The sequence below is a fragment of the Herpailurus yagouaroundi genome, unplaced genomic scaffold, assembly GCF_014898765.1.
Source record: "Herpailurus yagouaroundi ecotype Mexico unplaced genomic scaffold, PumYag 187, whole genome shotgun sequence".
In the NCBI taxonomy this organism is placed as follows: Eukaryota; Metazoa; Chordata; class Mammalia; order Carnivora; family Felidae; genus Herpailurus; species Herpailurus yagouaroundi.
Window position 1 is genome coordinate 23,347,744 of NW_024412418.1, and position 14,627 is coordinate 23,362,370.

At 37.4% G+C, this 14,627-nt stretch overlaps 1 protein-coding gene across 8 annotated transcripts in view; it reads right to left on the reverse strand.

Moving 5' to 3' along the window:
* Positions 1-14,627, reverse strand: part of METTL15 (methyltransferase 15, mitochondrial 12S rRNA N4-cytidine) — a 259,172-nt gene that overhangs the window by 216,340 nt on the left and 28,205 nt on the right. For 7 of the 8 annotated variants that reach the window (XR_005796943.1, XM_040495564.1, XM_040495566.1 and 4 more), the window contains one exon: positions 13,271-13,409. The exons of the other annotated variant lie outside the window; for it this stretch is intronic. Coding sequence is in view for 6 of the 7 variants with exons in the window: in XM_040495564.1 (XP_040351498.1) it covers positions 13,271-13,409 (139 nt within the window). In the remaining variant the exon portion in view is untranslated. The remainder of the gene's footprint in view (positions 1-13,270; positions 13,410-14,627) is intronic. 8 annotated transcript variants of the gene reach the window in all.

Here is a 14,627-nt window from a genome sequence, read left to right on the forward strand (position 1 = left end):
TAAGAAAGGAGGAAATTGGAAAACACTGCAACAAAATCAGCATACCTGAATGCTTGGTGACTGAAAACACATGATGATCTATTGGCCAACAGGAAGACTGGTAAGAAGTTAGTTTAGCTTAAGCATAAAAAGCCAAAAGCAGGCTCTGTTGTACAGAAGTGCTAAGAACAGGGGTCCAGAAGTAAAATCATTAAAATATACAATGGGGAATGAGAGTGTACAAATATTACATGATTAAATTCATAATCCCGACAGAACACAGAATTGGTAAGTAAACTGAGTCCAGATATTAGGCAGAGGGCAGGGGGAAGGATAGAGAGGAGGGGAGCGGAGGGGAGGGTCAGGAAATAAGAAGATAAGTAAGAAAAATAGCAGGGAACATACTCCTCCTTAGTAAGTCCTTGGAAGATGAAAAATGTCATACCTTTGAAGAGATCAGCATAAGATATGTAAATGAGCCTCCCATAACCTACTGACCTTTAGATGTCATAAAATGAAAGAAAATGTGATTTATGCATTTGTAATTTATACATTACCAAGAATTCTCTGGTTGTTTAGAATCCTTAACAAAACTCCAAACACCCAGTTGATAAGCTTCAAAATTTTGCTAGCAAATGAGGAAAAACTGTACACCAAGACACAACTCAAGAAACTTTAAAAAAAAAAAAAGACAAGAAATTGGTAATGAGGTATGATTAATACATGAAAATAAAAATAAAATGAGGTTGGGTAAGAAGTCTGAAAAAGAAAAACCTGTTAACCCTCAGAAAGGTAAGACTCTTAAATGGTGATACCCTTAGGCAAGAGTGTAATCCAGCATTTCCCAAAGGTATAAGCAGGGTATTAAGTTCTTCAAGCGCAAAAAGACAAAAAAAAAAAAAAAAAAAAAAAAAAAAAAGAATACAGGAGATTCTTTGGTCAAATAAATTTGTACAACAATGGGTTAAACAAAGTTAAGTATATTTTTTCACTTTTTTTTTTCTTTTTGCTAAAATGCTTATATGCTACTATGCAATGAGAATCTCCAAGAGGATAGAGTATGCTATGTTTCTAAAACTTCGTTGACCATTGAATTTTTTAGACGATCTCATTAGAGCAGACATAGGAAAAAATGAAAGAAAAACCAAAACGTTAAATGGTTGCTTTTGTTCTTAAACATTTCTAAGGAGTGACAAGAACAAAGACTATCTACTGTATTCCAACAAATCTAACATCATACTGATTATAAGATGCAGCATTAATCTTACATACTATAAAAAAAAGATGCTGCCAATTAAACTGTCATATCATCAGTCGTAAAATGTTTCTCAATTTCAATGAAATAACTTCAAAGGTAATGGTTAAGAGGAATGATTAAAAAAATGTGTCATCCATTTATTGTCATATAGATGGTCTATTGTATAACTAAAATAAATACTTTTCTTGCATTTTCCTTTGGCATAATGCCCGAATCTGGCATGAGACAGCACACTAAAGAGCTACCATAGATTGCCTAAGGTGTTTACTATACAGATATTGTGAAGGACTTTGAATAAGTTATTAACTTGCTGGGCTTCAAGTTCCACATTTGATTGTGGGTAAATAAGTCCCATATTAAAGACATGCTAAGAAGACTTAATGAAATAATATATGCAAAGTACCTGGAAATTACTAGGCACTTAATATGTGAGTTTTCTTTTATTTCTTTTTCCCCCTTACTAATTCACCTTAGCGTTTTATCATCTTGCCAGAACATATTTGACCTCTCAGCCAAAATATCTTCCTGGTCTTAATTTCTTGTTTAATCTTCTGTAAACATGAAGAACACCTAATCAATGTCCCCCTTGCAAAATCCTTCATACAAATGAAAGTACTTTCAACAAATCTAAGTACAATAAAGAAAAAGAATCTTTCAAAAACATGTCATCTTTAATGAATTTATTAAGGTCAAATTAATGCAATGTAAAGAAATCTATATAAGCCATTTAATTTGTATTTGTTAAATTAAACACATGGTGTTTCATTGGAGAAGGGGCTCTTATTTGATAAATCAATATACTATTATTGTATAAACTAGTTTCTGTGGCGCATAAAAGACTTCTCTCGTGACCTGATAAATTAGCAAGCCAGAAAGAATAGGAACTGTATTGAATAATTTTTAAAGGAAAAAAGGCATCAAGCAAGGGAGAAATTAAACACAAATGACACAAGGTTCATAAGAGAGCTTAAAAAAAAATCAACATGGTAACTATAGGTCTATTCAACAGATTTTAAAAAAATACATAAAGCAAAACAAAAACCTAAATACCAAAGAACAATTAAGCAAGTTGCCAAAAGACAAAATACTTTGGTGGGATGTCAATCAGTAACACTGAGCTGACAACTGTGCCTTAATTAATTTTGAAACTGTTTCCAATTAGTTCGTATAGAACACTAGAGGCTTCATGCTGCCTATGACTCAGTGCACTGACTCATCCACCAAAACTTTTCTTACAGAAGAAATATCCAAGCACCCGCCAGGATGCAAGATCAAAAGGAAAGAAGGTTCACCAACCTTCTTAGTTAAAGGCCTGTGATAAATTTAGATGACCGGAAGGATATGGAACAACTTTTCAGAAAGGTTTAATAGTCAAAAATAGCTTGAAAAGTTTGATTTGTTAATACAACAATGAAAATATATTACTTTAAAATCAGTTTTGCAAATATATCTATAAGGAATGCTAGTTGCTTTCTAAACCATAGAGATATAAATAACTCATATTAAAGTGTTTAATGAAATGCACCAATTCATCATATATATATTTATATTTATATTTATATTTATATTTATATTTATATATATGTACATATCCCATATTTCCTAACTCTTTGTAAATAGCAATGGAAATAAAATTTAGATATGAACAAAAGCCTAGAAACATTAAAATACATTTAGCCTATGGGAACTTTCTTATATTTTTTTCAGATTTAGTTTATTCTTAGTGTGATCCAAGATTACAGACCTTTCTAGAATTAATATAAATGAGTTAAATGGTTCTTCAAAAAAATTACAAAACATAATATAAAAAAGAAGGCAAGTAATTAGCTTTCATTGCTTTTAGTATAAAATTTACTTCTACCTAATTCAAAGGTTTTATTAGATCATAGAGTTATAATATAGGTAACTATTTTTAAAATACTTAAAAATTGCTTTGGGGTTGGGAGAGTGGGTAGAGGACCAGAGAAAAAAAGAATGAAAGACTATTGCCTGCAGGGTAGACAAACAAGACCCTGTATTCACAAAATAGAGCCTAAGAGAGAGGGTGTTCCACAGGCCCCAGCCAGTCTCAACATCCTGGAGAGCCTAGAGAATCCAGTGAGAGAAGCCAAAGTTAACACCAAGTCAGTTCCCAAACAAACTGCCAATAGGAGATCCATGTCTACATGTAATTTTTAATGCCTTGTGATTCAAAGAAAATTTTAAATGACTTACAGAGAGAAATCAGCACAGAAAGTAAAAAAGCAATGAAATGGAAATAGGAAGGGGAGGAAGGTGGCAACAAAGACAGAAGAAATTAAAAAGTATAATTAAAATCAGTAGTAAGACTATTAGTCAAAACACAGAACAAAGAATGTTTATGTCCTCTGATAAAAGCAGCTACAAAATTTATCTGAGTATCCCAGAAACCACTATAAAGAGAGAAACATAAGCAGATGCATCATTTGCCATATCCACGGAAAATTAAACACACACACACACACACACACACACACACACACATACACAAACCGTAGTCATACAAAATAAGTCTTCCTACTTACTGTACCTTGAAAAAAATTTCCTACTAGTCTTCACAAAGAAATCACAGTAAACTACCTTCTCCTCCAACCTTACAAGTGATCACAATGGTGAGTGTCAGAGCTGTGTTACTTTCAGTATCCCTTGATATAAGCTATGGAATAACACAATTCAGTAAAACCAGTTCTAAGAATGTGAAAATGATATGATCCGAGTACAGTGCAGTCCTTCATAAATTCTATTTCCCCCCAACTTTTTATATGTATTAGGTGGCAAAGAGTTCAAAGTCATAACCTACAATAAAAACTTGGAGTATAGCTATTTTATGATATTTGTTAAAGAGAAAGTCTATATATTTTACCAGTAAGCTAAGCAGGGAATGTGGTTGATATACACATATAAAACCTAATGAGTCCAATGAGAATACCTGCCTAAATTAATTAAACAAGTGCTTAAGGAGTCCCATTTTTAACAGATAAGGCAGTACTTACTGAGGATACAATAGTGAACTTGTCTTCCATCCTCCCAAGGTTAGAATATTGGGGACCACATGCAATTAAATAATTATAGCAATGATGAGGACAATAAAAGGGTTCAGTGGCAACTGGAGAAGAACCTAACCTGGAAATGAAACGTTAGAAAAGGCCTTTCAAAGAAACGACTATCTAAGCTGAGACCTAACAGAGGAGTCAGCTCAGAGGTTCCAGTCAGAAGTCAACATAGATTGGTCCTTCTCTAGGCTCATCTTCCTAACTCAAACCATTACGTGATAGAGCTACTTAAGATCAGGACACTCTTTCATTTACTCAATGACAGGCAAAATCATCTGAGCCTATGGCTTCAATTTTTACTTAACATGCTGAAAAATCAGTGATGTAACAAAAATCATTAATGTGTCACTGTTCCCAAAAGTGTTCCTTGACTTTCCTCTCCCTAAGCCATCTGAAGAACATCTGGCTTTGTGTTCCCAGTTTCCCTACCCTCCATTGCCAGGAAAGCCCTATTTTGTCAAAACAGGACAAAACAGTTACATCAATTTAAGCAATGAGGAGCAAAAAACAAAAGATAAAGGAAGAGTTAGTATAAAAGTTGGCCTGAATAGGAGGGAGCAGCTTCTTCAGGAGTGTTGAAAACAGGGGTGGAAGAGCAGCTGCATGTGACGAAGAAAGAGGAAAACGGAACAAGAGCATTAACAGAAAGTACTGCTGGGAATTAGGAGTCCCATTCACAGTTTTAAGAAACGCACAAAGGATCTGCATTATTTTGCAGTAACTGTGTTGCTGGACTGTGTTCTTTGACCACAACACTCTTCAAGGACTGCATCACACAGGTTATGACTTAAGAAATAAATCTGACAAACTTTGGTCTCATGTTCATAACTCTCCACTGAGCTTCTGAACAATGTATCTAACTAGTTCTGGAAACTCCATTTTGGCTGTCTGAAAAGCACCTAAAAACATGTCCAAAAAGAAATACAAGATCTTTCTTCCTTTAAAAAATTGAGTCTTTATCCATACAGTAACAAGGCCAAACACCTTCATTAACAGCTGCCTTTCTCTTCACCTCACTTATCTAACTCCTCACAACATTCTGTTTATTTTAAATAGAAAACCTCCCAGATCTGCCCACCTCTCTCCATCCAAACTGCCACCACATTAGCCCAAACTATCACCTCTTTAGATGAATTCAGTTGCTTTCCCACTGTCTCCTCTCATCCACCTTTGTACAACCCTTTGCCAGCCTACCACTTCTAATCTATTCTCCACAAGGCAGTCTGAATGGTCTTTACAAAACACATCTAATCCAGTTACCCCACAACCCCTGATAAAAACTTTGTAGTAGTTTCCCACTGCTTTTTAAAATAAAGACCAAAATCCCTAACACGGCCCCAGGCCTGACATCTTCTGGTCTACCTTCCTTTCTTTCCATCTCTTCTCTGCTGTCTACCCTTAGCCACACTGGTCTTCTCCAGGTTTCTCAAAAGTACTCTCCTTTTCCCACAACAGAATTTCATATGATGCTTCCTGTCAGGAATGCTCTTCCCTGTTCTTTAGATCTAAACTCACAAGCCCTTCTCAAACCCCCATACTAAGTCAAAAGTCTGTTAGCCATTCTCATAGCAGTACATACCTTTCCTTGATGACATTTATCACAATTGAAACTCTTTTATTTGTGTGTATTATTTCTGCATTACTGTGCAGCATATTAATGTGCTGTGTAACAGGTTACCCTAAACTTAGGGGCTTCAAACAATAAATATTTCTTATCTCACAGTTTCTATGGGTTAGGGATACAGAAACAGTTTAACCAGGTGATTCTGGCTTGGGGTCTCTCACAAGGTTGCAGTGTCAGCCAGGACTACATTCATTTGAAGGCTTGTCTGAGCCTAGAGGATCAGCTTCCAAGATGGCTGACTTACCTGTGCTGGCTGTTAAGAGGCTTCAATCCCACCCTATGCAGGCCTCTCCATGGGTTGCTTAAGCATCCTAATGGTATGGTAACTGGCCTCCCAGAGCAAGCAAGCAATCCAAGAGACAGAAAGGAAGAACCCACAATTTCTTTCTTTTTTAAAAATTTTTTATTAAATTTTATTTATTTATTTTTAAGAGAGACAGAGAGTGCAAGCAAGGGAGGGGCAGAGAAAGAGGAAGAATCTCAAGCAGGCTCCTCACTGTCAGCAAAGAGCCCACTGGGGCTGGAACTCAGGAACCATGAGATCATGACCTGAGCCAAAACCAAGAGTGGGACGCTCAACAGACTGAGCCACCCAGACACCCCTACATAATTTCTTTTCTGACTTAGCCTCAGATGTCACCCACCATCATATCTGTAATATCTTACTAGTTACACAGGTCAACCCAACTCACTGTGGGAAGGAACTCCAAAGACTGTGAACACCAGGAGGTAAAGATCAACAGCAGCCATCTGTACACTGAATATCACAGTGTGTTAACTGATTTTTTGTAATGTTCCCCAAGAGATTAAACTCCAGGTCCTAAACTCAAGTGACTATAGTAAACCTGAAATTACCTTGAAGTCTGTGCTTAATCTGAGTCACAGCTCCCACCCCCAAGATAACCTATTTCTTGCCACGTTCCAAAAACATCCTCTTTAAAGCACTCTACATCTGCCTCCCTCACTTCAACCACTACCTAGCCCAATTACTCTAAGAGACATTTTTTTTTAATGCTTATCTGTTTTTGAGAAAAAGAGAGTGTGAGCAGGGGAGAGTCAGAGAGAGAGAGAGACAGAGAATCTGAAGCAGGCTCCAGCCTCTGAGCTGTCAGCATGGAGCCCGATGGCGGGGCTCGAACTCACGAACTATGAGATGATGACCTGAGCTGAAGTTGGACGCTTAACAGACTGAGCCATCCAGGTGCCTTGAGACATTTTTAAAATAATTTTTATTAGTGAGCTCTACGCCCAGTGTGGCCTCAAACTCAGGACACTGAGATCAAAAGTTGCATGTTCTATCAACTGAGCCAGGCAGGCTCCCCTAAAATCAATGTCAATATTTGGAGGAAAAAAACTTACAAAACTACATATCCTAAGATCTTTAATCTTTTTCTTAAATCAGATTACTCTTGAGCAATATTCTCAGGATTTTTTCTTCATGACATGATAGGTTTTAACAAATATTAAAACTTTTTATTTTCTAAGTTGCAATTAATTTCCTTATGCATCATTATTCCAATAGGTCTATAGACTTCCAAATCTGAGGAAATGAAAATTGAAAGTTAAAAAATATAACTTCCCTTTAATCTTACCAACTCTTGCTGATTTTTGGAATCAGTATTAATTCAATATTTTATTCAAATAAAACTTGCTAAGATTATAATATACAGTAAGTAAATGGAAGTTTCTGAAATTTGATTTTCATAGAACTTTTCAGGAATTTGTCACTGGTGGCAAAAACAACAAACAAGCAAACAAACAAAACACTATACACCATGTATCAAAGATGAAGAAGTAATTCTCCTCTAATATACCACATGCCACACCAAAGTGAATTTCAAAGAATAGATGACTGAAAAACTCATTTATAGTAAATATAAGCTCAAGTATAGTTTACGAAAAACTCATAGGGGAAAACCCCCACAGAATGAACTTAAAAGCAGCTGAAATTAATTTAATAAACTCATTTTCAAGATTATTAAGGAGCCATGATAAAGAGAGTAAGACAGTAAGAACAAATTATTTTCTACCAGTTTAAAACATAGACTAATGTATTAAGGTTAAGAGACAAGAACAAATTGGATTTATGAAAGATCTATTTTTTCTCACATAAAAATGATATATATTTTAATACAGAAGAAATGTAACTGAATAAAGAGATGCCACCCATGCGTATAATTGTGATGTAATTACACAGTGCTAGGCGACCATACTAGTGCTTCATTTCAAGATCATATTTGTTGCTCTGACCTTTATATGGGGAAAAAAAAAAAAAAGGTTACATTTTTACAACTCTGGCTAATCTGCAGGGAAACCCAAGAGGCATAACAATTAATGCCAATCACAATGATTTTCTTGGCATGGACATTTCTCCCAGGAAACAGACTAAAAGTAGGTATATTGCACAAAGCATGTATACTTAAGGAACTACAACGAATCTTCACTATTAAGGATGGGGTTTTTCTTCCCAAGGGAAGCTATAAAAACCTCATCAAACCTCATTTATCCCTGACTAATCATTTTTTTATCATCCTAAATTTTTATTTACAATGGAAACTATTGGGGCACCTGGGTGGCTCAGTCGGTTAAACATTGGACTTTGGCTCTGGTCATGACCTTGAGGTACAAGAGTTCAAGCCCCACGTTGGGCTCTGTGCTGACAGCTCAGAGCCTGAAGCCTGCTTCAGATTCTGTGTCTCCCTTTCGCTCTGACCCACTCCTGCTCGCACTCTGTCTCTCTCTCCCTCTCTCTCAAAAATAAATAAACATTTAAAAAATGTTTTTAAATGGAAACATTGTTCCATATTTCAAAAGTAACCTAATTTTATTTTTTTATTTTTTTATTTTTTAATATAATTTATTGTCAAGTTATATAACATACAGTGTATGCAGTGTGCTCTTGGCTTCACATGCAGATTCCCATGATTCATTACTTATATATAACACCTAGTGCTCATCCCAACAAGAAAAGTCACCTAATTTTTAAAAAGCACAATATCTGAATGGCACAACTTGACCAAACTTTACTCTTTCAAAAGCAATACTTTTGATTAAGATCACCAGAAGCAACCTGCTGCAAATGAGATGATTCTTCCAAAATAACAAAACCTGTTGACATTGGACAAAGGTGACGCTATGAAAGGTTTATCATTTTGAGCAAAAGATGAAACAGAAATAATTCTACTGCATTTTAATGCATTGGGTTACGTTCACAAGCAAACACAGAAATTCAATGACTACAATTTTATGCAACACATTTACTGATGGCAAGGAAAAAATGAGAATAAACATTTAAATGGGATTTAATGTTTTATCATTTAATTTAATTAAATGATAAGGCATTTATACCAGTCTTCATACAGAAAAGGAAAGCTTGGAAGTTAGCAGAAAGGAAGTAAAATGCTAATGTAGTTAAAAGAGAAATTATGCTGAAACTATACTCTTCACCAAATCCAGTCAAGAATTCTTACTGCACCGGGCCATGAAGTGTTAACATAGGTTGGCTACCAGCTGCAACTGGGCTGGGGGTGGCTTGGAGGAAGGAATTAATGAGGACAAGAGGCTAAGATAGTAAGAAAACTTTACCACTTTGCACCATTTCAACTTTGTATCAGGATTCTACCTGGAACTTTGTTACCAGGTAATTCCCTGCCTCATATCTCTATAATATTAGGTCACTGTGCAAAACAGGACCCTTTTCCTGGGATCCAATCCACATGCTACTCTGTGCCTTCTTTCCCCTAATTCCCTGTAATGCTCAACAGGAGCATTTTGAAAATGTGCTTAGGCTGTACAAAACATTAGAGGACACGGCTAGCTATCAATGGATGAGGTACAGGAATGCTGGATGTCCTGCAATAGACAGCACAGTGCTGAAAAAGAACCCAAATTCTATAGGACATACAGTTCACAAAGGGGGTGGGGGAAAGGGGAGGACAATTATGCCTGAAACCAAATTTAAATTTACATATCACACAGTACTTTTTATAAGAACTTAATATACAGTAAATTTTCCAAGAATGCAACTATTAGATAAATTAAGAGAAACTTTACCAAGAATAGTTTTCCATTCCAGAAAATTAATTCACGTTTAGCAATGCCACTTGTCATATTTAAGTGGTCAACAGTCAATACCACACCCCTTTGTCAGTCTGCAGAGGTTGCATCAATCATTCTGTTTATAAGTACAAAACTCTAATACTTTGACAATATGTCCATCTCAAATCCAGTGACCTTTACCTCTCACAGTCAGTTACCAGACCTTCTCATCAACTCAACAAGTTCTAACTAAAATTTTTTTTTTAATTTTTTTTTCAACGTTTATTTATTTTTGGGACAGAGAGAGACAGAGCATGAACAGGGGAGGGGCAGAGAGAGAGGGAGACACAGAATCGGAAACAGGCTCCAGGCTCTGACGCGGGGCTCGAACTCACGGACCGCGAGATCGTGACCTGGCTGAAGTCGGACGCTTAACCGACTGCGCCACCCTGGCGCCCCTCTAACTAAAATTTTTAATTCAAATAACCTATTCTTTAACCACAACTACTCCAGCTCTTGCATGGACACAACCACATATATTCTTGCTCTCTTTCCCTCTCCATACCACTTATTCACTGCTTCATCCCTCACGTTTCAAGTATAACAATCAGAACTATAATTTATAGAGTATTTACTAAGTACCAGACACACTTTAGAAGGTAAACATTTATTAACTGTCACAATATTCCAGTGAGGCAGGAACTATAGTTATCTGCATTTCTCCATGAAAATGGAGGCACAGAAAGATAGTGTACCCTTCCTGTGGTCACACAGCTAATCAGTAGCAGAATTCTAGAGCTCAAGCTCTTAACCACACTGCATTTCTCAGTGACTACTCCAAATTTTTAACAACCTCCTAAAACCCCTACTTTAATAATTTCTTCAAACAACCCTCAGATTTACAGACAACATTGTCTTTGACCTTATCATGAAAGTAAAGGGACTCAGACTCGATTCCTCTCAATGTTTCTGACTCCTTACCTACAAATTTATCTTTTTTTTTTTTTAATTTTTTTTTCATTTTTGGGACAGAGAGAGACAGAGCATGAACGGGGGAGGGGCAGAGAGAGAGGGAGACACAGAATCGGAAACAGGCTCCAGGCTCTGAGCCATCAGCCCAGAGTCCGACGCGGGGCTCGAACTCACGGACCGCGAGATCGTGACCTGGTTGAAGTCGGACACTTAACCGACTGCGCCACCCAGGCGCCCCCAAATTTATCTTTAATCATCCCTATCCTTACTTCAAGTCCCAAAGGGTTCAGTGACTCTCCTCTACTTAAGGCCAATCTAGTACCTGTGTTCTTGAACCAAGACTCTCTGGCTTTTATCAGACATCCCCTCTCCTGTATCTCCAAAATTTCATTCTGCCCTACCCCATTCTCATAAAAGTAAATCAATATCTATTTCTACCTACCTACCTACCATCCTACTCACCCACATACACACATACATACACACATATATAAAACCTTGTCTTGACATATTTCCATCCATATTCTCTCCTTTACTCACCCCAGTTTTTTTCATATCAGTTTACACTTGCTCTCTCTTTCTGTCCCTTCCATATAGAAATCTAATATCTAATGAGCAATTACTCCATTGAAACTGCTGTTTCCCTACAGTAATCATTTAACTGTCAACTCCAAACACTATTTTTCAGCCTCTACCTTTCTGAAATTTGGGTGCATTTGCCATTGTTGATCGTCCTGTGTTTTAAAGCTCAGTTTCTTTGGCTTCCAGGCTACCAGAGTCTCCTGGTTCTCTGCATACCCCTTCAACCATTCCTTCTTTCTCATTCCTCAGGTCAACTTCTTCTACCAAATTCATATTACATTAGTTTTCTCCAGCTTCCGATCTTTGGTACACATTCTTTTTTACACACAATTATTGAGTGATCTCATTCCCTTTTTGGTTTTAATAATGGTTTGCTGATGACTCCTTAGGTTATTATTTCTCATCTGGTCTACTCCTCCTTGCTTCAGACTATTCCAATCAACTGCCTTCTATAACAGGAGAACCTAGATGTCCGTTAGGCACCTCAAATACACAAATAAAAAATTAATTCATCATCTCTCCCCCAAACCTCATCTTCCTCCATTATTCTCCATATCATGTCACCATCCTCCATCTGATTACTCACACAAAAAAGATAAAAATGATGTACAGCTTTTTCCCCTTTCATCCAGTCCACTGCCACAACCACTCATTTTTCAACTCCTTCCTTCAATACCTGATTACTACTGTTCTTCTTCAGATACTTATAATCGTTTAATATAAAACATCAGCCTCCTTACCTACAAATTCACCCAACATATAGACATCTGAGGAGCCCATAAAAAATGGAAATTTAATCAGATGACTCCTTGACGTATACTCTTTTTTTTTTTTAAGTCTATTTATTTTGAGAGAGAGAGAATATACATGCACACGAGTGAGCAGGGGAGGGGAGAGAGAAAGAAGGAGTGAGAGAACCCCAAGCAGGTTCTGCACTGTCAGCCCAAAGCATGACATGGGGCTTGATCTCATGACTGCCAAGATCATGACCTAAGCCAATATCAAGAGTCAGACACTTAACTGAATGAGCCACCCAGGTGCCCTGGACTTATACTCTTCAAAGACTCCTCCTCACTGGTACAAGAAAAGACTCCACACACCTTGATCCAATTAGTCTAATGATATTTTCTTCCAGGAAGATGACTTAAATAAAACTGTTCAGTTCTCACTGAATGCAAAGAAAAGGGGCACACACAGAAGAGTACACACACATTTCTCTTAAACAGGTAGCATACAATCCAATCATAGCTACTGACAATTAACATAATAGCCAGACAACTTAACATGTAGTTCCTCCCAGAATATTTTCATTTTATAGAGACTCTTGATAACACATAATGGCAATAAATCTTTAAGATATAGAGATTGGTGGGACATCATTCCAAGAGAACAGAAAGTATTGAGTCAGTTCTGGCAAAAAAAAAAAAAAAAAAGTGGCATGCTCAAACTTGGTAATTTGATAATGATAGCTTAACTAAGGGTCTACTTCAAAAACATGGACAGAGTCTAGGGGATAGAGAACAGGAGATATTGCACAGTTCCTGGGGATCTGGCAACAACAAGAGATATTACCATCCCTAAGCCTGAAGGGCAAGAGGAGTAAGTAATTATCAGAATCTAAAAAGGGGTAATTATATAGAGAGGGCCTCCTGACAGGAGGTATAGCTTTTGGGAGAGGAAAGCAGCCAATTCAAGGCAACACAAGGGAGGGCACCAGGGGAGTAACTACCCTGATTCCACTTTCACCTCACTCTCTGATCTCCAGCTGGTGACTCCCATTTGCGTAATCCAACCAGAAGCCACAGGGCAGGGGAGCCAGATGATTTGGCTGGGGAAGGTCAGTCTCCCAGGACAGAAATAGTGTAGACAGAGGTAGAGAGTAGTTCTGAAAAGGTAAACAGAAGATATCCAGTCCATTTGTAAAGTCAACTCTGATAATTACAAATAATCTGTTACAGTTTAAAAGAACCCTTAAAGAGGAATATAGTTCCAAAATCTTCCTTTTCCATATTAGGAATTGAGGTTTATTTTTTTTTTTTAATTTTTTTTTTCAACGTTTATTTATTTATTTTTGGGACAGAGAGAGACAGAGCATGAACGGGGGAGGGGCAGAGAGAGAGGGAGACACAGAATCAGAAACAGGCTCCAGGCTCTGAGCCATCAGCCCAGAGCCCGACGCGGGGCTCAAACTCACGGACCGCGAGATCGTGACCTGGCTGAAGTCGGCCGCTTAACCGACTGCGCCACCCAGGCGCCCCAGGAATTGAGGTTTAGAGAATCAAGTGACATTTCCAAAGTCATATCATTACTTAGGAGCAATACATGTACTGGAAGTTAGGTGCTAATTTCCATTACACCTCATGAGTTCTGTAAGCTTCCATTAAACAATGAAATATTCAAGTCGCCAAAAGCATAAGCATCTTTCCAAGCCTTTATCAAATGCCACCTTTTCCATAGTGTATTTTCTAAAGATCCCTATTTAATATAATTGCTCCCTCCTCTAATTTGAATAATACACCTTTGTTATAACACTTACCTTTTCAACTAGTGTTACTATTATGGTCATCTACATATGGATTATTCTCACAGGTTGAATTATAAACCCTGAGAGAAATTTAAATCCATCCCCACACATACCACCCCTAACATGTTACTGCTCCTTAAGTAAGAGAAAACCCACCCCTTTTCCCCATGAATACCCAAGCTATTTCATACCTGGGCTCTTTCTCCACCAACTCTAGATTTAGATGATCATCCCACAAACACAAAATAAGGGCCTTCAGTTAAAGGATAAAATCTTCTTAGTTTTGACTATCCCCTCAATATTTATTCACCCACTATTTTGATAACCCCTACGTCTCCAAACACAATGCCAGACACATAAAAAACATTCAATACATACTTACTGAATTTTTTAATTTTTTTTTTCAACGTTTATTTATTTTTGGGACAGGGAGAGACAGAGCATGAACAGGGGAGGGGCAGAGAGAGAGAGGGAGACACAGAATCGGAAACAGGCTCCAGGCTCCGAGCCATTAGCCCGGAGCCCGACGCGGGGCTCGAACTCACGGACCGCGAGATCGTGACCTGGCTGAAGTCGGAC